The sequence below is a fragment of the Poecilia mexicana genome, unplaced genomic scaffold (assembly GCF_051168715.1).
Source record: "Poecilia mexicana isolate PSO_F unplaced genomic scaffold, ASM5116871v1 scaffold_1, whole genome shotgun sequence".
Taxonomy (NCBI): domain Eukaryota; kingdom Metazoa; phylum Chordata; class Actinopteri; order Cyprinodontiformes; family Poeciliidae; genus Poecilia; species Poecilia mexicana.
Window position 1 is genome coordinate 22786128 of NW_028263370.1, and position 25994 is coordinate 22812121.

Here is a 25994-nt window from a genome sequence, read left to right on the forward strand (position 1 = left end):
GCAGAGATGAACATGAAGCTTAAAGTGATTTATTAATCACAGAAGTTTACATCACAGAGTGTCAGCTTCTTCAAAATCTTTTTCTGATTTCTCATTGAAATGTAATTTTGCAAACAGCCAGGAAGAAACATGCATTTTATTTAGACCAGAGGTCTCATTCTCGCGGCCCGCGGGCCAATGTCTCGTGGCTCCACCGTGATATGAAAGTAGTGCGGCCCACAGGGTGAGGGGCCTCTGGAGGAAGTCCGGCCCGCCGGTCCTCGTCATGGCTGACATTCGATGCTAGGCTAAGCTACACTGACTTCATGCACACTACGCTTGTAACAATAGTGCGGCGGGTGATGGACCGGTCCGGTACCAGTTTCCCTTCCCTACAGTCGCCATTCCGGTACTTCCTACCATTAACAAATGCCAGGATCAAACGCAGAGAAAGGAGACTGGCTGCTTGAAGCGGTGATGACGTCACGCATCGACACGTTCTCCATACGTTGCTAGCTGGCTAAAGACTAATGAGAAACTTAGAACAAGAGCGACGCCAAGTGGAGTAAACAACATTTTGTCACACCCTCATCATGTCTTTGTCAATCCAAAGCCTGCAGTTCACGTATTGGAGAAATAATTAAATGTTGATGAAATTTGAGGATATTTTTAAAATGTTTTTTGTGGAATCAGCCTCACCCAGACTCTGCCTCCAGCGGCCCCGGGTAGATTGAGTTGGAGACCCCTGATTTAGAGAGTCATTTATTCTGGATTTATCTCCAGTTTTTCTGAAAGGCTTAAGTCTTCAAAGCATTGATCTGATGCGATCGATGTGGACTCAGCCGATCTAACCGATAAGTTGGAGATTGTCTCCATCAGAGTCTGGATCACAAACTGGGTGGGGACGTTTCAGACACCTCTGAGGATGGATAGCAAATCTCAGAAAGTGACCTTGGACCTTCTCAAGGTGGATGCAGAGCGCCCCGCCGAACCGCTCGTACTGAGATACGGCCCGGTTCATGTCAGCGATGCAGGTCCAGTGTGTGTTCTGATCCTTAGCTACGCACCACTTGGAATGGTCCAGTTTAGGCTTCCACGTCCACCGGTTACCCACTGCTATGTCTTCGACATTAATGACTGAAATGTCAGTGGAACAGTAGGAGAGGGACCGTTTGGGCTGGCAGCCCCATGTCTGGGCGTAGACGTCGCTCCTGATGTCCTTGGCGATACTTAGGTAGAGATCTCCAACTGGAAGAAGAGGAGGCAGCTTGTTAGGGTCCATTTAAGTTGGTTTCCCTCTTTGGTGAGTTCGTTGTGTAGATGTGAACAGAGAAATCAGAAAAAATCAACCACACAGAGATCTTGATCCTATGCGTTAAAACACTTTTCTGTAGCAAGGTATGTTGCATTGTGGGATATGGACATCTCAAATGTGGAGCAAACTTCCAGAAAACTGCAATACACCTGAAACACTGACTTCCTAGACGAATAGAATAAATAAACCAATGAAAATCTGTGATACGTTCAGGACATCTTCTCATAACCTATTTGATAAAAGTTCTCTGATAATCTGATAATTTATCTCTGATAATAAACTGAACATCCTCCAGGTTCTGGTTCTGTTGGAGTTTTAACCAGAGAATATTAAAGAACAACGAGAAGAGGACGATACTTACCCTCTTCATCTTCATTGGCTTGTTTAGCAAAGACTTTAAAGCCTTGGTTCCTGTTGGACGTCAACAATGAGACCTCAACCTTATCAGAGATGTACGGAGAGCCTTCTGTCCATTTCACAACATTTTTTAGTTCCTCGTGAAAATTATCTGGGATATAATGTTCAAATGGAAACGCATTGATGTACTGCAGATGTGTTCCTGCAAACATTAAACAACATATTATTAAAGATAATTAATCAGCAATAAATCCTACAGCATGCTGTCTGAACTCAGACCTATTGTAGTGAACTGGTTGTAGTTGAACGTCACACAGATAAATGTCTGAGCGTGTTTATTGCCGCTGTTTGGCCAGAAGTTGTTCTGGTCCCTTCTGAAGGGGAACCGAGGGGTGCTGTGTAAGATCCAGACTCCTGTACCGGTTCTGTCCACCATCACAAGTCCTGCGGTTAAAAACAAACATGACTTTCATTATCACACAGAATGGGAAATGAAACCCATCCTGTGACATCAAACATCACATGGGTCAAAGGTCAGGAATTCTCAAATATGAAAATAAATTAAACTGTTTCAGAAAAACAGATGAAGCAAAAATGGGGTTGATTTCTTGAAAGACTTAAGACTAGGCCTTGGAGTTGGTATAAACAACCTAAAATCTGGGAGTAGTGATGAACTCTGACTTGAACCTTCACAGCAACATAAAGATGGTTACAAAGTCGGCCTGAAGGACACTTACAGGATTAAAGGACTAATGTCTCAGTGAGATCTACAGAAACTCATCCAGGCGTTAATCTGCAGGCGAGTCTTCACAGGTCTGCCTAAAAAATCAATCCTCCTGCTGATCCAGAACGCTGCTGCTGGCGCTCTGACTAAAACGAGGAGGATAGAGAACATCACCCAGTTCTGAAGTCCTTCCACTGAGAAAATAGACTTTAAAATACTTCTGGTTCTGGTTCTGTCTGCTCTGCATCCCCAGAACCAGAAGCAAACCTGGAGAAGCAGCATTCAGCTTCTATGCTCCTACAATCTGGAACAAACTTCCAAAATAATATTTATTGATTCTTTCATTGATCAAACAGTGGGAAAAAAATAGTAAAATTAGCACTCCTGACAATATAGATAACCCTCAGGTTGTTATTCTCAGCCAACGAAAGCAGAGCGCCTCCCATGATGGCTGCAGCCTCAGGCGCCGTCTGCTCATGTCTTATGTTGTTCTTTGGACGGGCTGTACATCGCACTTCTGTTCAATGGCAATAAAGGCCGATTCTGATTAAATATCATCTATCGGAATTTATTGTGACAAAAAATAAATCAAAATTCTTGTCATGGTAAGAAATTTACCACAATAAAAAATAAACGATACGATAAATGCCCGACCCCACTGTGAAGCACTTTGAACTGCATTGTTGCTGAAATGTGATATAAACTTGGAAAGGAAGCCGCCATCCTGAACAGATGCATTAATTAACTGCTCTTCATCAATATGGCCACTTCTGTATTAGCTGAAAGGTGTGGAAAGATATGAGCAATAACCCTGGCGCCCATCAACATTAAAACGATGAAATGCTTCCTCTACCTTTGCTGTGGCCAAACCTCTTTGGATCGGCGCCACATCCTGGCGGCTGATCACTGTAGCTGATGAACCCGAAGGTCTCCTCCTGCAAACACAACCTTCATCATTCAGAGTTTACAGGCTGCAACGTTTCTGCTCAGGCACTGAGGATTAAATACTTAAAGTAGCACAATTTACTACTCATCCGGCAGAATCAAGTCGACAGCCAATTAATGCTGCTTTTGATCCTAAATGCTTGACCCAACCTGAAACTAAATGATTGTATGCTCCAGGCTTTTGAAAACTTTCTTCTGACTCATCGTATAATATGAACTCTGCAGCTCCAGGTAGTTAGTTACGTGGATCGCCTCGATGCGGGTAAATCCTCAAGATTATAAGAGAAGTCTCTTTTTTTACCGAGATAATACGGATCATATCCTAAATATACGCATATTTTTTTGAGATACTTCGGCTGTTCCAGCCTATTTAGGGCATTAGCTGCTGTTGTGATCAACTTTGCTTTGTTTTGAACCGGAGAAATCCCCTTCCGGCCCTCCATCTGAATTTTGCGCGTCATCCGGGTCATGTGTCTGAAATCTTAATTGAATAAAAATGCTGCAGATCTTTTATTTAATATTAGAAATACATTAATAGATGTAAATAAACAGTTTAATTCCTTTTTAGATAAGAAAAATACATTTTATTGCATATGATGCAATAATGTGACATTATTTCATGTATGCTAACCAGGTGAAGCTAAAGCTATGTAGCTTGAGTTCTGAGTAGAACATATTGATAAACAATTTTAAATCTAACCCAATCAGTCTTAGCTCACCAGGCACTGATGATCGGTTACGATTATCAAATGTCTGTCTCAGAACTCGGAACGTTCTGAAAAGGGAAAATCAGGGAAAAAATGGTGGCATGTGAACTAGGCGGGCAAACCAGCATGCAGAAGCTTTATCTGACGGTTCGATCGATAAAGCAGAAGCTTTATCTGACGGTTCGAGCGATAAAGCAGAAGCTTTATCTGACGGTTCGATCGATAAAGCAGAAGCTTTATCTGACGGTTCGAGCGATAAAGCAGAAGCTTTATCTGACGGTTCGATAGATAAAGCAGAAGCTTTATCTGACGGTTCGATCGATAAAGCAGAAGCTTTATCTGATGGTTCGATAGATAAGCTTTACCTGACAGTTCGATAGATAAAGCAGAAGCTTTATCTGACGGTTCGATCGATAAAGCAGAAGCTTTATCTGACGGTTCGATCGATAAAGCAGAAGCTTTATCTGATGGTTCGATAGATAAGCTTTACCTGACAGTTCGATAGATAAAGCAGAAGCTTTATCTGACGGTTCGATCGATAAAGCAGAAGCTTTATCTGACGGTTCGATAGATACAGCAGAAGCTTTATCTGACGGTTCGATAGATACAGCAGAAGCTTTATCTGACGGTTCGATCGATAAAGCAGAAGCTTTATCTGACGGTTCGATAGATACAGCAGAAGCTTTATCTGACGGTTCGATAGATACAGCAGAAGCTTTATCTGACGGTTCGATCGATAAAGCAGAAGCTTTATCTGACGGTTCGATCGATAAAGCAGAAGCTTTATCTGACGGTTCGATAGATACAGCAGAAGCTTTATCTGACGGTTCGATAGATAAAAGGCCCCGCCCACTGGGCCGCAGTGAAACTATGAACCATTGGTTGGGGACCAGTGATCTACAGAATATTACTATGAGCTATAGAGCATATTAGGGCTGCAGCTAGCAATTAGTTTAGTAACAATTATTCTGATGATCAAAAAAAAAAAAAAAACTGGAAATTTTTTTATTTAACTACTTAATGTTATTTTTTACAATATTGAAAATAGATTAAAACATTAAAAACAAGTTAATTTCTTTCTTAGATAAGAAAAAAATAATTTGATTACTTATAATACCACAGTATAGTGTGTCACAGTTCTGAGTAAAACAAAAGTATAAAAATGATTTTTAAATCTTAAATGCAAAGCATGAAAATTCTTTGTACAGTTTTGTCTTAATTTCTGCTCTGAATGTTTTGTTTTTCCAGTAAGTGGCCTTTTTTGAGTTTCCAGTTAACAATTAATCGATTCCTAAATTAACTGATGATTATTTCAACAATCAATTAATCATGATTAATCGTTTCAGCCCTGGAACATGTATGTGGATTGTAGAAAATGGATGTGAAGAGCAGACGGTACCATGTTTCTAATGGGTCTAAAGAGAGGCCTCAGCGTATTTCCCAGAACGCCGTTCGGGCTGTTGATGTTGCTCAACTCCTCGTTCCTGCCACTCGAGTCGATGTAGAAATACTCCGTTCCAGTGGTGGAGCCACTGGAAATGTGGTCCATTCTGGGCATCTTGTATAAAATGTACCTGATGAAGAATAATAAAAAACTAACTATTTTTCAAAACAATCAAGTTGACTTTTTCCATCTTAGATTTGGGTTTATTGTGAATTCATGACCATGGTGTTACCATGGCGATTCATTCTGAGCCTGTTTCCAGTCCAGCCTCTAACAAATTGTTGCTCTTTGATTAACAGAGATGTTGGGTATTTTCTCACCAGTCCACCTCGACATTGAGGTCGTTTTTGCAGGTCACTGATCCGTGAGATCCCCAGCAGAGGAGCCCAAAAACCAGCAAGAAGCTCCACATCTCTCACTGAAACAGACAGGAAGTTCCAGCGTTGCAATTATTCAGTCAAATTTTTAACATTTTCACTTAATTTCTGCTTTGAGTTATTTTCCTCTGTCAGTCATTCTGTAAGGTCTGAATTAAAACAGTTTGCACATGCCTGGATTAATGCCATATCCTCCATATATAGGTCACAGACTGAACACTATTATGTTCACAGTAACTGAATTTTTAAAATAGTTTTAGAAGTGACTTACGGTCATAAAGGACCCAGAGGTTTCAGCGCTGCGCCGGTTTCTCTCTGCTCCTGAGTTCAGCTCTTGTTGCTTTTATTCCCCTCTGCGTCCTTGACCCAGTTTTTCTGGGCTCACAGTCACGTACAAAAAGACTGAAAACAGGATTTTTTATTGAATCTTTCTAATCAGGGTGAACTTTGCCTTTATGTACTGAACCAAAGTTCTGCTGCGTTTTAGTAAAACCTGATCAGAAACTGATTTTTGTGTAATGAAAGTCTTGAAGTTTTGCTCCTGAAATGTCTGAACCTTTTGTTTACATCTCGTATAAAACGTTTCCATCAACCTGACGGTGCTTTTCACCTTAAGACTGCTTGGACAGATCCGCTGTTGGCAGAATCTCTGGAACGAACAGCAGAAGTTGGTAAACCAGCGGCGCCGACCGGGACGCAACGCTTTCCCGTTCTACCCACTCGTCAATTCTTCAGTCCTGGGATCCACAATGTCAAAGGTAATCAATTAATTCATCTCATGACCCTAAATCTACTTTAAGCAACCAGGGTTCAAAATCTCCACCCTCCCCAGGACTGCATGATATTAGAAAATGATGATGTGGCAAAGATAAAGAAAATCATTTCAAGAATAAAGTAATATTGTCAGAAAAAAGTCGTACAACAATAAAGTCATTATATTACCAGAATTAAGTCATAATAATTATAATAAAATGATATTACCAGCATAAAGCCTCAATAAAATGAGAATAAAATTGTAATAATCTGAGAATAAAGTTGGAATATTAGAATGAAGAATTAATTTTATGAAAACTCTACAATGAAAAATAATTTTAAAAAAGAGGAATGGTGATCATTTTGTCAAGTTATACTGTGGTATTGGTTGTACATTTAAGAAATAAAAAATAATCTTTGAGCATGTAAAACATAATAAAACTTGGAATATATTAGCCAGTAATTATTGACTCCAAACCAGTTCTGGGTTTTTCATTATAATTTAGCTTTATTTTGTTGTGACTTTTGTCTAATGTTGTTACTTTTAATTAGTTTTTAGATTTTGTTTGCTAATCTACTAAATATTTAGTTTTTATTAGTTGTAGTTTTAATTTTTCGTACTTTGGTAATTTTTTACATGCAGAATTCAAAAATATCAAAATATTATGATTATTTATACATTGATTTTGTAAAGAATACTCCACAGAAGATACAATTTTCAAAAATGTATATATTTATTTAACCAACTGGTGTTTTCTCTTGCTGCCGCCATTTAGCCACCAGGGGGCGTATGGAGCGCCGTAATTTGCCGACAGCTGGCGTAAACTGCTTGTGTTGGGACAAAAAAATCCATTTCACACAATTTCAAAGGATTAATAAACAAACACCAGAAGAAAGGATATTTATTTATATAATTTCAGAGTTTTACAAATGCACAATATAGTTCCAGTTACAGTTTTTCCCCATTTATAACTGTTTTTATTTATTTCAGTTAATGAAAATATTTCCTTCCATTTCTTTATTTTGTTGTTTAGTTTTAGTTAACTGTAACACCCTTGCTCCAAACATTCCTTAGCAACATAAATATTAAAAACACAGATGATGACATATCTCCATGTTTATCCATCTTATTAAAAATGCTGACAAGAACATAAAAATACACAACCTGACAGACAACAAAAAATGTTTCAAATGCAAACTTTAATTATCAATGTTTGTGAATTTGTTGGGGGTACAATATGGCATTAACATTAAGAATGCAGATTTATATGTTTTAAGGTAAAAATATGGCATTATCAGCATAAAACAAACATTTGTCTCTGAGTCTCAGTCCTTCCAGTCTTTCACGGCTTCGCCTGGATCTGTTCCAGCGGCAGCTGAAGCTGGTTTGGATATTTCAGACGTCTCAAGTCCTCTTCCACCTGAAAACACATCGCAACATTTAACTGTGGTTCTTAAATTCAGAAATAAAAAGTCTAAGTAAAATAACTGAGTCACTTGTTCGAGTTCATCCTTCAGTTTGTTGTATTTTTCCACGTTGAACTGCTTCTTCTTGGCGCCTTTATAAAAGTAACGTAGAAACTGTCGGTCCTTCGCGTCTGGATAAACGTAATCCTGATGGAGAAAAAAACCCCCAAATGATTCAGTTCAGATCAGCTCAATTCTGGAGAATCTTCCACAGAAATTAGTCTTTTTACTAAAATACAAACATAATGACTGAAAATTAAATAAAACAACTAAGAAAAATCAGTTTTTACTAAGTTTATGCAGACATATTTTATTGTTGTAGCATAAAATCACAAAATGCTTGAAAAAACTGAATTTATTCCTCTTAGGCACTCCTCAAAACAGCAAAGACTAGAGAACAAGAATTTGACCTCAACAGGGTCAAATTCGTGATTAGACAACATGTGCAGGTACAACTACGATCTACAGCGATGCATTCTGGGTACAGATTCGCCCCTTCAAAATAAGACCACGACTATATACAGCTAGCTACTTCTAGCTAGCTGGTAGAATCCTTAACAGTTGATAATCAAAACTTTAAAACAAACGTCTAAATTTATTCAACCAATACTTTACAAAACAACCAAATAAATTAGTAGTTTATAACATATCTGGACAAATTAATTTAGGGGAAGCAAAGTACGCTAAACGTAAGTAAATTAGCAAAAACACTAAAGCACTAAATGAAAATTTAGCAGAGGTTTTCCCACCTCTGACTAAAACTAATTGTTGGGCAACATAACAGAAATAATTATTTGTTTTCCTGCTGGGCTTTACAATTTAAGTGTGAAAGAAATCCAGTTTATTTCCAAACATAAACATCAAACTCCTGAAGCATCAAATCTGTGAGTCTTGCCTGCTTGGTGAGGATGTAGTAGGCGAAGGCGGCCATGCTGGTGGCGTAGGTGATGAAGTACGTGACGGGCTCCATGACGTCCCATGAATACACCCACCAGGTGAGCCAGCCCAGGGCGCCGCCCTGCACAGACAGCAGCGCCATGCCGGTCCAGAGAGCCCTGGAGGTGTGAAACTCCGCCGTCCGGCTCAGCTCCGCCTTCATCTGGAAGAAACCGCACAACAAGAAACGGTAAATGTAAATAAATTACCTTCAGTCTGCTCACAAATCCTGCCTGTGCTGTTATAGAAATTAAATTAGGAGTATTGTAATCTATTTTTATGAGAAATGAACCGATCCGATTATATCTGCATCAGTTCCAATATTGAAAAAATTCTAAATCGGGTATCGGTGATAATGTTCCCGATCCATAATTAAAATGCTACTAGTTATGAGATTACCTATCTTCTCAGACTTTGGTTGCCTAGCAACAACCTGCTTAAGGTTTTTCTGCTACACCTCATTACTGCTGACAAATAAAAAGCAGCGCGGCGGAGAGAAAACTGGATAAAACAGGGAAGGTTTCGACACCAGTCTGGCAAAATTTCAGATATTTAAAAACTAATCAATAATTAAGAAAGTTTATTTTTACATGTTGATCAACCTTGTTTTTATCAGTTATAATTAGGAGTATAAATGCCTATTTTAAATAGGCTGAACAAATTAAAATAGTTTGTATACGTTTGACCAAGTTTGTGAAGCTATTTGTGAGTTAAGTGAGCTGCATTGGTGCAGAGTTGTTAAATAAATTTGTAATTCAGTGTATTTATGTCTGCGTTTAAAAAAAGAAACATTTTAAGTCACGTCAGCGATGTTTTTCTGCATTGGATCAATGTCTGCCGATACTAAAACTCAGATATCGGAAGAGTTTTAGCGACTGTTTTCAGAGGGATGCTGATGCTTTTCGTAGACACCTGGAGCCCGGTCTGACCAGCCCACCCAGCGCTCAGGTGCTACCTGCTCCAGAGGCGACAGCTCCTGCTTGATGTTGTCCATCCTCTCCAGCAGCTGGCGCTCCTGCAGCAGGTGATGCTCAGGCAGGTGCAGCGCTGCGTGCAGGAGATGCACCACGTGCTTCATGTCCTCCATGTCCCTGGCATGCTCACTGGAGGTGATCACTGCAACCACAATGAACCATTTATAACATGGAGTCACACATGTATGGCAAGCCGTTTTAACATAAAATCACTTTGACCACTCTCATATTCCAGATATCTGACACTGGCTCATGACTAGTTAATAATTAGTTAATAAATCTCTAATTACAATCTGACTTGCATAAATTATGTCTATTTACCATTAAGTTGCATGTAGGTTTAAATTCACTTTGTCTGAATTGTTGATATTTTAAATATCAATAATTAAATTATGACTAGTCCTAAAGTAAATTTAAGATAACTAATTTTTGTTCCAACTGTTGTCAGAATTCTAATTAAATATATTTTTAGATATGAGACCTAGTTTGACTTGTGCATATTTAGTTGCAGATATCTTGAAAGCAAATAACGACTTATCAAAACTAAATATCTAGTTTTGAACTTAACTAGAATTCCTTTTAAGAAATCTCCACATGAATTAGTTTTTCTATTTAATATTTCTTGTGTTAACATTCTGATGACTAGTCAGAAAGATATTAATAAAATCCTGAATTAGTATTCTGTCCTGTCAAAACATCACAGATTTATGTAAATTTCAAACAAAAAAATAAAAATTAAAGAAAATATTTTTAAAATGCTCCATTTTCAGTGTTGCACACTTGTTCTTTTTGTTCTTAAATTTTAACTGCATTGTAAGTGCATTTCAAGTGCAAATAAATAGGAAATAAGTAATTTCCTATTTATTCACTAAAAAAGTGAATAAATGGGAAATTATTAGCAGATTTCTGAAGCAATCTCCAAATTTCTTGCGTTCTCTGTAGCTTTTTCTACATTTTGTCATTTTCTGCAGGAAACCCAAAATTCTGCAGGCAAATATTTGGACAGCTCAGTTTTAATTCAGATATATATGTAATCTCGATGAGACATAATTGCGCTCGAGGTTTCTTTAATTGTAATTATGGCTTTTAAATGATTAATCTGGTGACGTTTTTTGAGATTTCTGAAAAGGAACGGTAAGATGTAAGATATCTTCAATTAGAATATCTCAATTTACCATTCACGGTGGTCAAAATGTAGTTGTGTCGAGTCAAAATGATCTTTTTGATATCTGGAGTGAATTATATGTTAAGTCTGCCTGCCATAGACGAAGTGTCGTTACCTTTCTCAGGTGCGCTGACATTGTAAACTTGATTGTTGATGACGAGCTGGAAGTCCGTCTCTAGCAGGGCGTCCAACAGCGTCGTGTTGGCAACACGTTGGCCGTCTGGAAGAGCAACGACTCAGATTTAAACTCTGAAAACAAATCCTGAACCGCTCAACGATACTTTCTGCTGCTCCAGAAAATTTTTTAACTTTGTTAAACTGCTGAGCCTCAAAATACTACTTCACTGAAAAAACACAAAATCTTACCAAGTATTTTTAGTCTAGTTTCTAGTTTTTGTGCACTTCAAATAACTAACTTAAAAGTAACTTTACAGAAAAATGAAAGTGCTTGTTTTAAATAAAAAATTCCTTAATATTGATCAAAAAGTACTAATTCTTTTTGATGTGTGACTGGCCGACTGTTTTAAGTGAATTGGATGGATCTAGTACTTTTAATCAAAACTAAAATAATTATTAACACACTTCTATATTGAGCTGAAAGTTACTAGTAAGTTAGTTTTCTGAAATGTAGCTTTTTAGCAAGATATATGAGCTTATTTTAAATTAATAATTCCTTAATATTGATACAAAGGTTTAGCTCCACTGGTAGATTATTTCATTAGTAGCACGGGGAAATATCTTGCTATAAATTAAATAAACTTGTAGTTTTTATCAGTATTAAATAACTTATTGACATAGAACAAGCTCCTATATGTTGCTTAAAAGTTTCTTATAAGTTAGGTTTGTTTTATTTCAAGTGAACTAAGATATTTGCACCAGGGTTTGGAGATTATGGCTGAAGAACGTATCACAACATAAACGCTTCATATCAGTCGATATCAATAATTATTGATTAGTTTTTGTTTTTAATGTCTGGAATACAGCCAAACTGGTGCTGATATTTCCCGTTTTATCCAGTTTTATCAACATTGTTTTGTATTTTTAAGCAGTTTAACGTTAATGAAACGTTAAACTGCTGGTGAGGCAGTTACCCAGCAGGTTGTTGCTAGGCAACCGAAGATTGAGTGAGTTGCTAGGTAACCAAAGAGTGAGTGAGTGCGTTGATTCCATCAAGCTAGCTTAGCGGTGAGAGGTTGAGCGGCTAACGCTTTCCTCTGCCTACATCTCCCAGAATGCTGTGCATTTCTGGATCACAGTTCAGTGAAATTATTTATTGTGATAGATAATATGTCAAAAATTTTTTACTGATTTATTGCCCAGCCCAGAAACCAGACTAAAAATACTTGGTAAGATTTTGTGTTTTTTTGTAGCGTGAAGAGCTGAAACGCAGAACTTCCTGTTCTTTCTTCTGACATCTGAGGAATTTCTCCTTGAATCCAAAACTGGTCCTGTCCAACTGGTCCGTGCTGCTGCTGGTCTAAACCCGGTGTGGCAGTCCGGACCGACGCTGGGCGGGCTCGGACCTCGTCTCACCTGCAGAGAGAAGGGAGGCCGCGGCTCCGGAGTCCTCTCTCTTCAGATCGGCGATCAGGTCTCCCACCGTCATCAGCATGGGCCGCAGGAAGAACAGACACTTCTCGTTCCTGGACGGCAACGGCACCTCCAGAACCAGGCGGCCATGTTTGTGCTTCAGAGACAAGTCTGCAGCAGAGAGAGAGGAAATAATAATTAAGTTCACATCAGGAGCTAGAAATCCACAAACTGCAGGGAACCGTCTCATGTTTCGCCTTCAGTGAATTTTACTGTTAATTTATGTTAAATATTAACACAAAGCGGTGTGAAACTGCATGATCTTTGGCCATCATGAGAGATGGAAGAGATGTTTGAACTTCGTTCTTCTCTCTCTGCTCTTCATCCATGAATATAAAAACTGAGATGAGAGGTAGCAGCCTAGTTAAAGCCTGTCGGTATAACGGTGTCTTTAGCTGCTTCACGCAGATCCCAATAAAACACTCTGCAGTTTGTGGTTTGATCAATGCCGCTAGCAAGCCACTGTAATAATAATCATGTGCATGCAGTGAGACAGTTTTACCACTAGAGGGAGCACTGCAGAAGAAAGCTGGACAGTTTCGCAGTGACGGACGTCGTGGATGAACCTAAACGGAAACAAATGGGAAGGTTAAAGGGACAGTATTATATGTTTTCCAGGCACATGGTTTAATTTTATAGCACAATCAAGTAACTACTGTATGTTACTTTCAGTTGTTATAAAAATATTATATGTATCAAATATTTCTGAAAAGAGACTTTACTTCCTATTTTAACACAATTAAATTGGGTCTCTGTCTCTTTAAAACTCCTGCTCTCTCTGAAGCTCCGCCTTCAGGAAGTCATCCCAACATGGATCCTCTGTTATCCCTTTAGCACGATTTTACCAGCGTTGCTCTGAGTTGCAGTTCCACCAGGTGTTCGCTAATCGTTGCTGGCTAGTCTGAAGGAGCTGAGTGGGGAGGAGCAGCGAGTCGAAGGTGGGGCTAAGTCCACCCAGGCGTTTTGCTCAGCTGAATGGTTGCCATGGAGATTAAAGGATTTCTCAAACAAGGCATCACTCCAGGAATGTTTTCTATAACATGATGTAAAGCTCATTGAAGTTGATTTTTCATGACACTGCCCCTTTAATGAAGGCGGGAGTTTGTTCTTGGTGTAACCAAACGGCCTTCCTTCGGTAAACTGATGAAGAGCAAACAGAAGGTCAGCGCCAACAAGCTGCTTCTGCCAGTTCTCCCTCAGCGTTTCCCTCCTGGAATCTCTGATATTCAGCTCCGGATTCTGGTTCTCCTGCCGCAGGAATCGGACCAGGTGTTGGTGCAGACTGCCTGACTCACTCATCGCCTTCCTGTTAATTCATTTCAGGTCCTCTGTGGGTTCTGATGGATGCCAGACTGTGGCTCAGTGAGAGCGGACCCTCAGGAGTTTCCTACGCCGCTGATAATGATCAGAGCATCGATAAGGAGCACGCAGACAGAGATTGTAGCCTCTTCATCCTGCGCTTGGTATTCACTCAGCGTTGCCCTGTCAGTTCAGATCCATCCACTTCTGCTCTCCGTTTGACCCGACTCAAACATCTGGATCCACCCAAAATGTGTGAATTTATGTCAGCAAACCAACACAGTATTTAAACACTGTTAAACTACCATCACTTTCTGATAATAGTCATGATATTACGCCTTAAATTATTTTAAAAAACTACATGAATTCAACACTAATATAGTTCCTCTGGATTTGTTCTTCACCTGATATCCTGGCTCTCTCTCTGCTCAATCGATACATCATTAGAGACGACCAATGGAGCCGTCTGTGAAGCAAAGCTTGAAGCAAAGGGACTGAGCAGAGGCGGGGTGTGCTGCCCTTTCCACTCCACTGGTGAGGAGACGGAGACGGAGTGTGTGTGTGTGTTTGTGTGTGTGTGTGAGAGAGTGAGAGAGCAAGAGCGAGAGAGAGAAGCTTTGGTTTAGAAACATCTGGTGTTGGAACCAGAAAACGGCAGTCAGGAGTTAAAATTTAAGTTTTTAAAATTTGGATTAATTAATTATGTACATTTTAAACGCAATTAATCAATGTTTTTCTTTTTTTATTTTACACACAAAGGTCTTGAACAGGAACTTTTCTATTTCTGCGTTTCTGGTACAACTGTAAATATGATGCACAGGTGACATTCGTTAACAGCGATCGATGACAAAGCTGCTACTCTTGGCCCACCGGATGTTAATTTCTGCTTCAAAAAAACGATCTGGTGTGACGCTGGAAAAGACTGTGTGTTCAAGTTATGCTAAAAGGAGTTAGCCTGTTAGCAAAGCCACTCTAGCCTGAAATAACATCTCAATGCTAACCATGTAGCAGCAGCACAGATGCCCACAATGCTAAGTTAGCATTTACAGTCCACATTTCTAAAGAAGTTCCATGAATGATCAGGGTTACCTGAAACAATAACAGCACTTTGCTCCAGTCTGATGGCTGAATAACCTGAATAACAAATTAAAAATTATAAATATTGTTGCTGTTGAGCTCACGTCTACTTCCTAAATGTGGACCAAAGAAGCAAACTGGTCTGCCTACAAACTTCGGTCTGGGTCTGGTTGAAATTAACTCTGGTTTCGGTTTGAATGCAGGTTGCTCAAAGGCTTTGGACTGTTTGAGTCAGAGCAGTGAGAAAGGACAGAGAGACTGCTGTAGAAATAAATGACCCTGCTGTCCATTAATGCAGACAGAGATATTAGACATTACAATTTGTCTCCCAGAAAAACAAACCCTTATTCTCCCACCCTAGTATGCAGATTTCATGCAATCACAGTTTGTAGAAACACCAGAAAACATGATTCTGCCTGAGATTCTTGGTTTCCAGTTAACAAGAAAACCCCAGATCTGAAACTAATCATCAAAGGTCTGTGAGGCTTTCTGACTTCTTCAATGTGAAGCACTTTGTGTTTGTGATTTATCACGATTCAGAGCCAATTCAAAGCCCGCCTGCCTGCAGGCTCTGTGCATACGCTGTGTGCACATATTACCAAGCCCATTGTAAATCTACAGACGGTGGCTGTTGTGACAGATAATCATGAGAGCCGGGTGATGAATAGCAGCACACTTCCACGGCTATGCTTCTGGTTTTCTAGCATTACCGGCGGTTCCGACGCACTGCGCTCTAATCACAGGTTCTTCTGGTAGCAACACCAGAAGACCTTGTGGAGCAGGTCGTTTAAAAATGAGCAGTAACTCTCCTTTAAGAGGAATTGTGTTTCTGAATGCTAAAGCTTATTGGTGTCCAGCCCTGGTGATTTGTTTGGTCCCCTTTGCTGGGCCAATAACTACGGAGGCCAGCGAGGGTCAAATGTGGGAATGAAAACACAAGCTGGGAAATCCTTTTCTTCAGGTTAATAAATCTTCTCAGGTGCGAACAGGTAAAGATTGCTCTGTGTGTGGGCTGATTTATGAACGAAACAATGTCTATGTAGGAATCCCAAATTATCTGAAACATTTGTCATTAAGTCTGGAAAGAAGATGGCTCTGCTGCACTTGAAGTAAATGGGAAAAAAAATTATATCTCCACATTGTTAGATATCTAGCTAGACATCTGTCTATTTACTTAGCTAGATATCTAGATAACTACCATGATCTGACTATATATTTGCTTGTCTATTCTAGATAAGCGTGTAGCTTATCTATGAAACTAGCTTTCTAACAAGCTTTTTATCTAGCTAGAAAGTTAGTTATCTGACTAGTTAATTGCAAGCTAGCAAGATAACTAGCTTTTTATCTAGCTAGTAAGCTAGTTATATAGCTACCCATCTAGCTAGAAAAATAACTAGTCAGATAACTACCTAGCTATTTGCTTATCTATCTATCTATCTATCTATCTATCTATCTATCTATCTATCTATCTATCTATCTATCTATCTATCTATCTATCTATCTATCTATCTATCTATCTATCTATCTAAATTAAAAACTGTAACTGTTCCAGATATGTCATATTAAACCTGTTTGGTGAGCTGCTCTTTACAATCTGAAACTTTATTTTTTAAATATTAATTGCTCAGCTGCTGTTTTACATTCCTGCACCTGTGAGGCGCTCGGTGGGCGGAGCTACAGCGCGGGACATTTTCCCTGTTTTTTTCCACACAGAACAAAGTTTCCCTCAGGCTGTTCTCTGACAGAGACACACCCCTGCATTGCATGACACTCCACATTCAAACACACTCCGGCTTCCTGACTGCAGAGCCTGAACAAGCCCAGTCATCAGGAACATGCAAACAGCCAAACAGGGAAAACCAACGCAGGTGACTGACTTCCACAAACATGGCGGAGCAACATCTGCCCCTCATTATAAAATGATTTCTCCCAGCTGCTGCTTCACGCAGCACTCCGCTGATGGCATGTTTACCCCAACAGCCAGTCATCTGTATGCAACACCACCAGGAAAGGAGGAGAGAGGGGAGGGGCAGAGATAATCTCCCTCCACAGGCGGGACACGACTTCCTACCACAGTGTACTGCAAAAACACAAAAAATCTCCCCAGTGAAAATATCTTAGTACACTTGAAATAAGACAAAACTAACTTACTCCTATTTCAGAAAGAAATAAGGGCTTGTTTTAAGTCAATAATAATATATGCAGACAATACATCTGATAGGATATTGAATAATTTCACTGAGCTCCGATCCAGAACTGCACAGCATTCTGGGGGTTGTAGGCAGAGACCTGACAGGAAAACAAATGTAGCTGGACGATAAATTGTCCCAGAAATTATTGCGATAAATGACAATATTGCTGTTTTGAGATTGTAATGGTGCAGCAGCAGCTTAATGTTTCACCGCTGTGCCTCATAACTGCTTAAGAATAAAAAACAATTCAAGTAAACTAAGACTTTTGCACTAGAAACTAGAACAAAAATAAAAAATACTTTTTTGCAGTGTAATTGTGATCAGCTGCTTGGAGACGTCCTGAAGGAATCTGCCCCCATTTGGAGCCACAGGCTTCGTACCGTCACAGCGAGGACACACCGGCTCGACTGGAGCTAATAGCAGAAAAATAACTCACACGACGGCAAGCAGAGAGAGAAATGTTGAGTTATTACAGACTGAAGACTGGAGTGAAGCAATAATCTGCCAGGAGGAGAAACCAACTTAGCTCCTGTCAGCGATGTGATTGAGAGCAGCCATTATCGCCCCATCATGACAGTTATTTGCTTTTGGTCATTTTTTTCTCCTTCTCTTTCCAGTTTAATGACCCAATTCAGTTATAAAAACGATCAGAGCAGGATGCAGCGTGCAGAATGTGGCTGCAGGAGCGATACGGTTACAAGGCAGGAGAACCAAGAACTAAAGCTGCACCGATCACACCAGCCCCGTTCAGTCCGCTTCGATCCGACTCCAGTCCGCTTCAGTCCGACTCCAGTCCGCTTCGATCCGACTCCAGTCCGCTTCAGTCCGACTCCAGTCCGCTTCGATCCGACTCCAGTCCGCTTCAGTCCGACTCCAGTCCGCTTCGATCCGACTCCAGTCCGCTTCAGTCCGACTCCAGTCCGCTTCGGTCCGACTCCAGTCCGCTTCGATCCGACTCCAGTCCGCTTCGATCCGACTCCAGTCCGCTTCGATCCGACTCCAGTTCGCTTCAGTCCGACTCCAATCCGCTTCGATCCGACTCCAGTTCGCTTCGGTCCGACTCCAGTCCGCTTCGGTCCGACTCCAGTCCGCTTCGGTCCGACTCCAGTCCGCTTCGATCCGACTCCATCCGACTCCAGTCCACTTCGATCCGACTCCAGTTCGCTTCAGTCCGACTCCAATCCGCTTCGATCCGACTCCAGTTCGCTTCGGTCCGACTCCAGTCCGCTTCGGTCCGACTCCAGTCCGCTTCGGTCCGACTCCAGTCCACTTTGGTCCGACTCCAGTCCACTTCGATCCGCTTCGATCCGACTCCAGTCCGCTTCGGTCCGACTCCAGTCCGCTTCGATCCGACTCCAGTCCGCTTCGATCCGACTCCAGTTCGCTTCAGTCCGACTCCAATCCGCTTTGATCCGACTCCAGTCCGCTTCGATCCGACTCCAGTCCGCTTCGATCCGACTCCAGACTGTTTGACTAAAAAATCCGGTTTGTTTGTGGAGGTGTGAAAGCTAATTGAACTCTGGTCCGCCTACAAACCTACATCGATTCAGTTAAAGTGAACTCTGGTTCGGTTTGAGTGCATATGTGAACGACAAGCAGACTGGAGACCGCTCCAAAAGCAGGAAGTGGATTATAGTGCAGGGCATTCTGGATAAATACAACTAAAACAAAGGCGCTAGCCTAGCGCTAGCCGGAGAAATGGCCTGATCTTTGACTAAAACAAAAAAGAAATCCTACAACCGCTCAAATCTGATGCCACTTCATTTTTGTTTACATTTTGTGAAGAAGGAAGTTGCGCTTCAGTGTCTTCAGAGGTTTTTGTGTCGTGTCTTTCAGTGGTTCTTAGTGCAGCGCCCCCACAGGCGAGGAGGGGAACAGGTTTCTCAAATTGTTTGGTTGGTTTGACTCAGTGAAGCGAAAGAGAATGACAGCAGCTGAAAATGTAACAAATGCTGAAGCTTTGGTCCAAAATCAAACCGAGCTACCAGAGTACAAGGTGTGAAAACATTGTAAAGCTGCGTTCACATGGATCCAAATCCGATCTTTTCACCCCACACATTTTGGGGTTTGTGCCTCTTCTACATGTGGAACTAAATTATATCTGATCATTTTCAAAGTGTCTGCAGTCTGAATGATCATGTTGCATTTTATCCGACTTTTATGTCAGACACGCATCATAATTCTGCACCACAAGAAGCCAGACGCCGTAAATCCAGATATAAACAATGGTTGAAAATTATATTTGTGAATTTGTGAAACCAGTGTGGGTCAGTGAAACATCATAATCCTGGTTCTGACTTCATCCAAACAGGGTTTTACTGACAGCTCTTATCAAACAGCCACACAGGAAACACTGGGTGTGCCACAAACCTCAACAGCCAGAGTCAAACTTTAAAACTTTATATTCACTAATCTATAAACCATCGGTTAAACAGCTTCAGGGCTTCCTCAGAAAGCCTGGAGAACAAAGTCTGGCTGCAGAGATGGAAGTTAACTTCATCATTTCAATAAATTACCAGATAACTTATTTCTCCTCAGCAGCAGCCTCAGAGATTCAGAGCTGAACATTTCTCTGGTGAGTGGACAGAAATTTGCTGACATGGACCGTCTAATATGGCTGAAGGTCAACTGGCACAGAAATGTATTTTTTAAAATTGCCAACTGTGACATTTCTTGTCAGCAGCCAGTAAAAGTCCCTTCACAAATGTCTCCCTCCTTTCCATCTCTTCCAGTTTCTGCTCCTACATAGAAAAGAAATGTCCTTTAACAGGGGAAATTCAGGCTTGCCAGCAAAATGTTAAAAAAATATAAAAACTGAAAAATAAGAACAAGAGATGATATAGTAAGGGCAAATTTACAGCTGCTATTACAAATATCATACTCAGATTAAAAGAAATGTGCAAGTAAATTAATTCAAAAGGAAAAATAAAATACAAGATCTGTGTGTGAACATGTGCATAAAAAACAGACTGGAAGTGAATAGACCAAAAATATCAGCAGGGATGTAAATAATTATAGAGTTTGTTGGGAGTAGTGAAGGTTATCTAACAGCTGCTGGAGGAAGGATCTACGACAACGCTACATTTTGCACCTTGGATGCAGAAATCTGCGCTTCGAGTCACCATAAAATTGTGCAAATTGGAATTACAAAAATAAATTTGCTTAATGCAAACATGACCATTTGTATCAAAATTAGTGTATTTCATAAAACTACAATGGAAACACTTTATTCACATCATACGAGTCACGTGATCAAGAACAAGATGTTACTACTGGCGAAAACCACGAAGAAGACGACAACAGGAAGAGGTAGGAGGATGATGTCAGCATTTTTTAAAATGACTTGGCATAAACAAACATATTCATGTGTGATATTTGCGTGTGTGAAACATCAGCAAGATTAGCAACATTAGCGGAATATCAACAACATTTTGCACATATTTGTAATGGAAACCCTGAAATATTATTTTATGTTTTCTTATGCAAAAATTTGTTGAAATACGGAGACAAATAAGGAAAATGTTTAAATGTCGGAAATTTAACGCCATTGTGCTAAAATATGTAAAGATTTTTTATATTGTACGTGTTGATTTTTTTATAAATAAGAAATCAGGAGTTCAGGAGCATGAAAGGGCAAAGGTGTGAAATTACAAAGAGCAAACTCAGAAGTTCAAGTTACGCTTTTAAAGCATGAAGAAAAAAATGTAAACTGATATAATGTGACATTTATCCTGTATAATACAACAACAAAACAAACTATTCTGTTTGCGGAAAACTATGCAAATTACAAAGGGAGCAGGACCTGGTTACACAAGTTTGCACACCTTTAAACTAGAAATGCACCAATCTAGTCAGATCAGAACTGGGACGATATTAAAATTTGACACGTCAAATACTGAAAAATCTAGTTTTCCATACTTCTTTGTAGTTTAATAAGATCTGACAAATGTTCAGAAGGAGAACTTTGGTGCATTTATTGGCAGAATTACGTTATGCCTTCACTCTTTGCTTTATCGTCTTCAGAAACAATAATCTGAATGGACCAAACTTCAGGAGAGATCGTTGCATCTCTGCTTTAAAATAATAGTCTCTTCTAGCTTGAGGCAGGGATTCATAAAGTCTCCTTCCCTCCAGTGACCTTTGACCTTTCCTCTATCTCTCAGTGATCGGCTCCCAGGTTGGCTGATGTCGGATCTGTGCAGCTCGCCTTTAGTCGTGTCATAAAACTCGGTCTTGTGTTGTGTAGACTCTGAAATCTGATCGCTCAGGACGTCTCCTGGTCTAATAAATGGTTTTTCCAGCAACCTGCTGTTTAATGTAGCTTCCCTTCTCATTACAATAATAATTCAGTCCATTTGTGATCAGGAAAATCTCCAGGCTTCAGCAGATAAATTCATATCCAGCCTCCCAGGTTGAGAGCACTTCCAGTTTTGTGCAAGAACCAATCTGAGGACAGAACTCATCTTAGTCATTGTTGCACAAGGCAGTGAGTCATAATGACAGCCTGACTGTCAGTCCTGCAGACCTGATATAAATATTCCCTCAACAGACAAACCATATTGCATTTATCTCAGTGGTGCAGCTTTCAGGATCCTGCAGCTCAGCTGACTGCTGCCGTTCCCAGAAAAACATATTAAAACTGAACAAAGGTGAAATAAATCTACATACAGTTTGGTGCTGAGATGGTAATATATGCAGCAGCATTACTCTCCGGCTCTGAAGGGTTTGGTGCACAAAGTCATTCGCTACGCTTCATTGAGAGCTGGAGACGGACGTGATGAATGATACTGTTTACTTAATGATGCGACATAGACAGAAAATCTGTGATAAAAGTAAAGATTTTTGGGTTCAGTGACACCTAAACCTGAAGTACAGAGAGAAATGATGGTAACACATTTAGCTGCATGATAAATTGTCCCAGAAGTTACTGCGATTAACTACAATGTTGTTAATTTGAGACAATTTTCATGGCATAATGCAAAAACACATTCTCAAAGATCAATAAACTTTAAACTCTAATGAACATTTAACACTGGAACTGGAAGACATTTTAAATATCCAAAATAAATAAACAAAACAACAGAAACAACAAATAAAATGAATTATAAAGTCTCTGTAAACAAAACTGTCCTTCAAAAAAAGAAGCCAGTTCAAACTGAAGCACCAGACTGAAGGCTTCATCATCCAGTCTGTGGTAGAAACAGAGAAACGATAAATCATGCAAATGGAAATTATTGAGCTTGTTTTAATTTATCGTTTAATTAATTGATTAATTGTTTTAATTAATAGTTTATTACAAAGAAGACAGGGCTAAGTTTGTATTTTCCACACTTTGTCACGTTGCAGCCACAAACTTCAACGTCTCTTATTGAGATTTGATTAAATAAACCAACACAAACTAGAACGCAAATGTGAAGTGGAACAAAGAATATATGTAATATTGTCAAATTAAAAACAAAGTGAAAAAGGCGTAAACTTTTTCTCTTCAGGAGTCAATATCTAATAAAGCCCTTCTTTGTGCAAGTTCACCAAAATGTAACTTTTTAGTTTACATATAGTTGGCTGAGTTTAGGTAAATCAATTCTCCACATCACCCTGCACACACCATTCTGATAGTGGAACATGGGGGAGGCAGCATCATGCTGTGTGGATGCTTTTCTTTAACTGTTTAATGCAGCAAACTACTTTGAGCAAATTATCAGAAAGTCTTAGGAGAAAACAGTGACAGATCTGCCAAAGTGCAGCTTTTTTCTTTTCATCACAAGAGTCACATGATCAACAACCGGATGTTACTACTGACAGAAACCATGAAGAAGAAGACAGGAAGTCATCCCATGAACTAGTTCTTATATGATGAACAAACTTATTCACTTGTGATTTTATTGATTTCTTATTTAATGAAACCCACAAACGCAAAATTGTGTTTCTTTGACATCTGTGAAACATGACAAAGTTTTGCACATTTGTAATTTAAAAGCAGCTACTATTTTCTAAGAATGCTCTTGTGGTTGGAAAAACTGCACACCACACTTTTCAGATAGTTTTTGTTTGTTTTTAAACCCTTTGTTTGTCCTACTACTTCTGACTTATCCAGTTTGTGTTATTACATCCAAGGTAATTAAAACACATCGATGTTTGTTGTAACAGGACAAAATCTAAAATAAAATAAAAACATTGAAGGAGTATGAATAGTTCATCTCATAACATCCGAGTTTAGAGCAGGAAACCAGGAAACATCCGAACAACAAACCCGCTTCACGTTACTTCAGAACACACTAAACCTGCGCTGGAATTGGAACAACAATGTTTTTTTTGTTTGTTTTTACCTTGTGAAGAACTGAAACCGGACGCAAAGCTGCGAAACCGCCCTGAAAACGCTGAAGACTTCTCCAAAGTCCCGTCCCAACTTCAGCGGCCATCCGAACCGAAGCCATCTTCATCAGCCGCCTCAGCTCCGGAACATTCCGACGGATGGTCAACAACAAGCCCACCACCGGTTCACTTTAAGCCGCCAGCTGCTGGTGTGGATCCCGGGTTAGGTCGGAGCTCCGCAGCATTTCCTCCCGTCAACATCCGCGGCTCCGCAGCCGAACTCCGCTTCCTTTCTGCGGGGTTCGGAGTGTGTCTGGGTGGAGCAGCCAGGCCCAGCCCAGCCCGGGGTGATCCGAGCTCCCGCTGCATTCACGTCACGTCCCGTGGGTTGAAAACTCAGCATTGTTTGACGAAGCAGCACTCCAGCAGGGGCGGATAATAAAATAACGCGGTCCAGGACAGAAACGCATAAAGGCCCCCATTGATCCCTGTATTGCATCTGATAAATAAATATAAATGAAAAACATTAATGTGATCACATGTATATTTTGGGATTATTCAGCCGTTTTTTGTGTACTGAAAAATATTAAAGGGGCAGTATTATGTATTTTCCAGGCACATAGTCAAGTAACTATGTCACCTTCAATTATACAAATAATATATAATAATGAATAGAATATACAGAAATTTGACTTCTTATTTAATGCTTTGAAATTGGGTCCCTGTCTCTTTAAAAAAAAACCCACCTTCATCACAACATGGCACTATTAACCCTTTCACAACATTTTACCAGCGTTGATCTGAGCAGTAGCTCCTATAATGAGCTCAATTCCACCAGCTGTTTCCTAATTGCTGCTGGCTAGTCTGAAGGAGCTGAGTGGAGAGGAGTTGCATGTCAAAGGCGGGGCTAGGTCCACCCAGGCGTTTTGAACTGAATGGTTGCCATGGAGATTAAGGATTTCTGAAACATGCATGAAAGAATCAAAGCAACACTGCAGGAACATTTCTGATGAGGGAATGGATGTAAAGTCACCAACTGTAACTGGACTGAAACAGAGTTTGATATTTTGTTTGGGTTGTATGAGTTAAACAGTTTAATTTCTGAATGATATTCTGAATTATTTAGGATGAACTTGCTATATTTGTTTAAAAACACATTGGTGTTTTAAATGAACACTCAGGAATAATTCCCAACTCTGAACAAAATGTAAATCTGGAGAAGTCTAATCTAATCCATCCATTAATATTTAATCCTTTAATGAGAAATGAAGCCTGGTTAATCAGATCTGCACTGTGCAACAAGCCTGAATCAATTTAATAGGCACATTCTTCTGCACAGTCGGAAATACTCTGGATTAATTTGATTATCCAGGTTTTACTTTCTGCTAGACATTGTGGATTTAATTATTTGCTGTTCGTTTTTAGCAGCTGTCCCCAGAGCTGCAGGCATCAGCAGCTGGATGTGATCAATACTCCGCCTGTAGCAAAACGATTCCTTCTCCTCAGACTCACCAACATGGCTGATTTAAAATTACATTTGTTCAACTTTTCCTCGACAATCAATGGTGGGAAAATTCAGTGGATGCACTGAAGTTGTCAGGTGGCAGGAAGAAAAGATTTACTGTTAATAAATAATTTTCTTCCTCCTTTTTCTTGTTGCTTTCCAGGTGATTTATCTTCTAGTTTTCTTGCTGAAGGAAAAAGATTAAAGTCCTGCTGATTGAGGTGATTTATAGGAAGTATTTTTCAGCAATGACTTGGCAGATGTGCTTTAGCTAATTAAGAAAGCAGCACTTTAGTATAAAACAAGTCTGCTTGCATCAGCATCAAGCTGAAACACAAATATCTAAAGGAAACACAGTAAGATGAAACCAAGATTTTCACACAAATTACACCAATAATAAAAACATAACTGGTTAATGAAAAGTGGATTTTTCACTGTAATGCAGAGTTTTTACCCAAACATGAGCTGAAATAACCTAATCCTGTTCTGAGTGTGTTTCGGATGATGACATCACAAGAGGCATAATAATTAAGCACATCAGTTGGGATTAATCGACTTGTAACAGTTTTTAAAAATCTTTTATGGTTTCCATTTAAGTTGGGCTAATTCACAACACATACAGGTGGAGACATGCATCAAAATGCTCTGCAAACAAACACAATAAAAATACATTTCTGCAGAAAAATGCTGCAAATAAAAAATACTGCAATCACAGAATATAGAAGAAAAAGGAAAGTAGCAAAAACAACAAGTGGAATAAAACTTTGTAAACGTTTGGCAAAAAGAAGAAGGAAGAAAAGCTGTTATCGGCAATATGATACGCCGAATGTGTCTGATAAATCTACAAAACAAAGTGGTGTAATTCAGATATTGGCTT

The 25994-nt window shown here is 39.7% G+C and overlaps 2 protein-coding genes across 2 annotated transcripts; both read right to left on the bottom strand.

The window, feature by feature from the left end:
• Positions 1–13: 13 nt before the first annotated feature.
• Positions 14–6227, bottom strand: LOC106917501 (deoxyribonuclease-2-beta-like). Its single transcript, XM_014986521.2, has 7 exons — positions 6120–6227; positions 5792–5889; positions 5427–5601; positions 3229–3310; positions 1931–2095; positions 1656–1853; positions 14–1227 (listed from the first exon to the last, which is right to left on the bottom strand). Exons 2-7 carry the CDS (start codon positions 5881–5883, stop codon positions 827–829), a joined length of 1113 nt encoding a protein of 370 aa, XP_014842007.1. The 5' UTR covers positions 5884–5889; positions 6120–6227; the 3' UTR covers positions 14–826.
• Positions 6228–7487: 1260 nt separating this feature from the next.
• LOC106917500 (calcium uniporter protein, mitochondrial-like) lies at positions 7488–23973 on the bottom strand. Its single transcript, XM_014986519.2, has 8 exons — positions 23628–23973; positions 13236–13299; positions 12677–12844; positions 11259–11363; positions 9960–10120; positions 8964–9167; positions 8099–8215; positions 7488–8022 (listed from the first exon to the last, which is right to left on the bottom strand). Exons 1-8 carry the CDS (start codon positions 23739–23741, stop codon positions 7945–7947), a joined length of 1011 nt encoding a protein of 336 aa, XP_014842005.2. The 5' UTR covers positions 23742–23973; the 3' UTR covers positions 7488–7944.
• Between the last annotated feature and the right edge of the window lie 2021 nt (positions 23974–25994).

Excerpts from the sequence above, each read along its gene's own strand:
- LOC106917501 (XM_014986521.2), bottom strand. The coding sequence starts at position 5,883 with ATGTGGAGCTTCTTGCTGGTTTTTGGGCTCCTCTGCTGGGGATCTCAC. Across the intron at positions 1,854-1,930 it reads CAACCAGTTCACTACAATAG|GAACACATCTGCAGTACATC; the intron begins GTCTGAGTTCAG and ends TAATGTTTGCAG. Across the intron at positions 1,228-1,655 it reads AGCCAATGAAGATGAAGAGG|TTGGAGATCTCTACCTAAGT; the intron begins GTAAGTATCGTC and ends CTCTTCTTCCAG.
- LOC106917500 (XM_014986519.2), bottom strand. The coding sequence starts at position 23,741 with ATGAAGATGGCTTCGGTTCGGATGGCCGCTGAAGTTGGGACGGGACTT. Across the intron at positions 12,845-13,235 it reads CTGCAGTGCTCCCTCTAGTG|ACTTGTCTCTGAAGCACAAA; the intron begins GTAAAACTGTCT and ends TCTCTGCTGCAG. Across the intron at positions 8,023-8,098 it reads TGAAGGATGAACTCGAACAA|GTGGAAGAGGACTTGAGACG; the intron begins GTGACTCAGTTA and ends ATGTGTTTTCAG.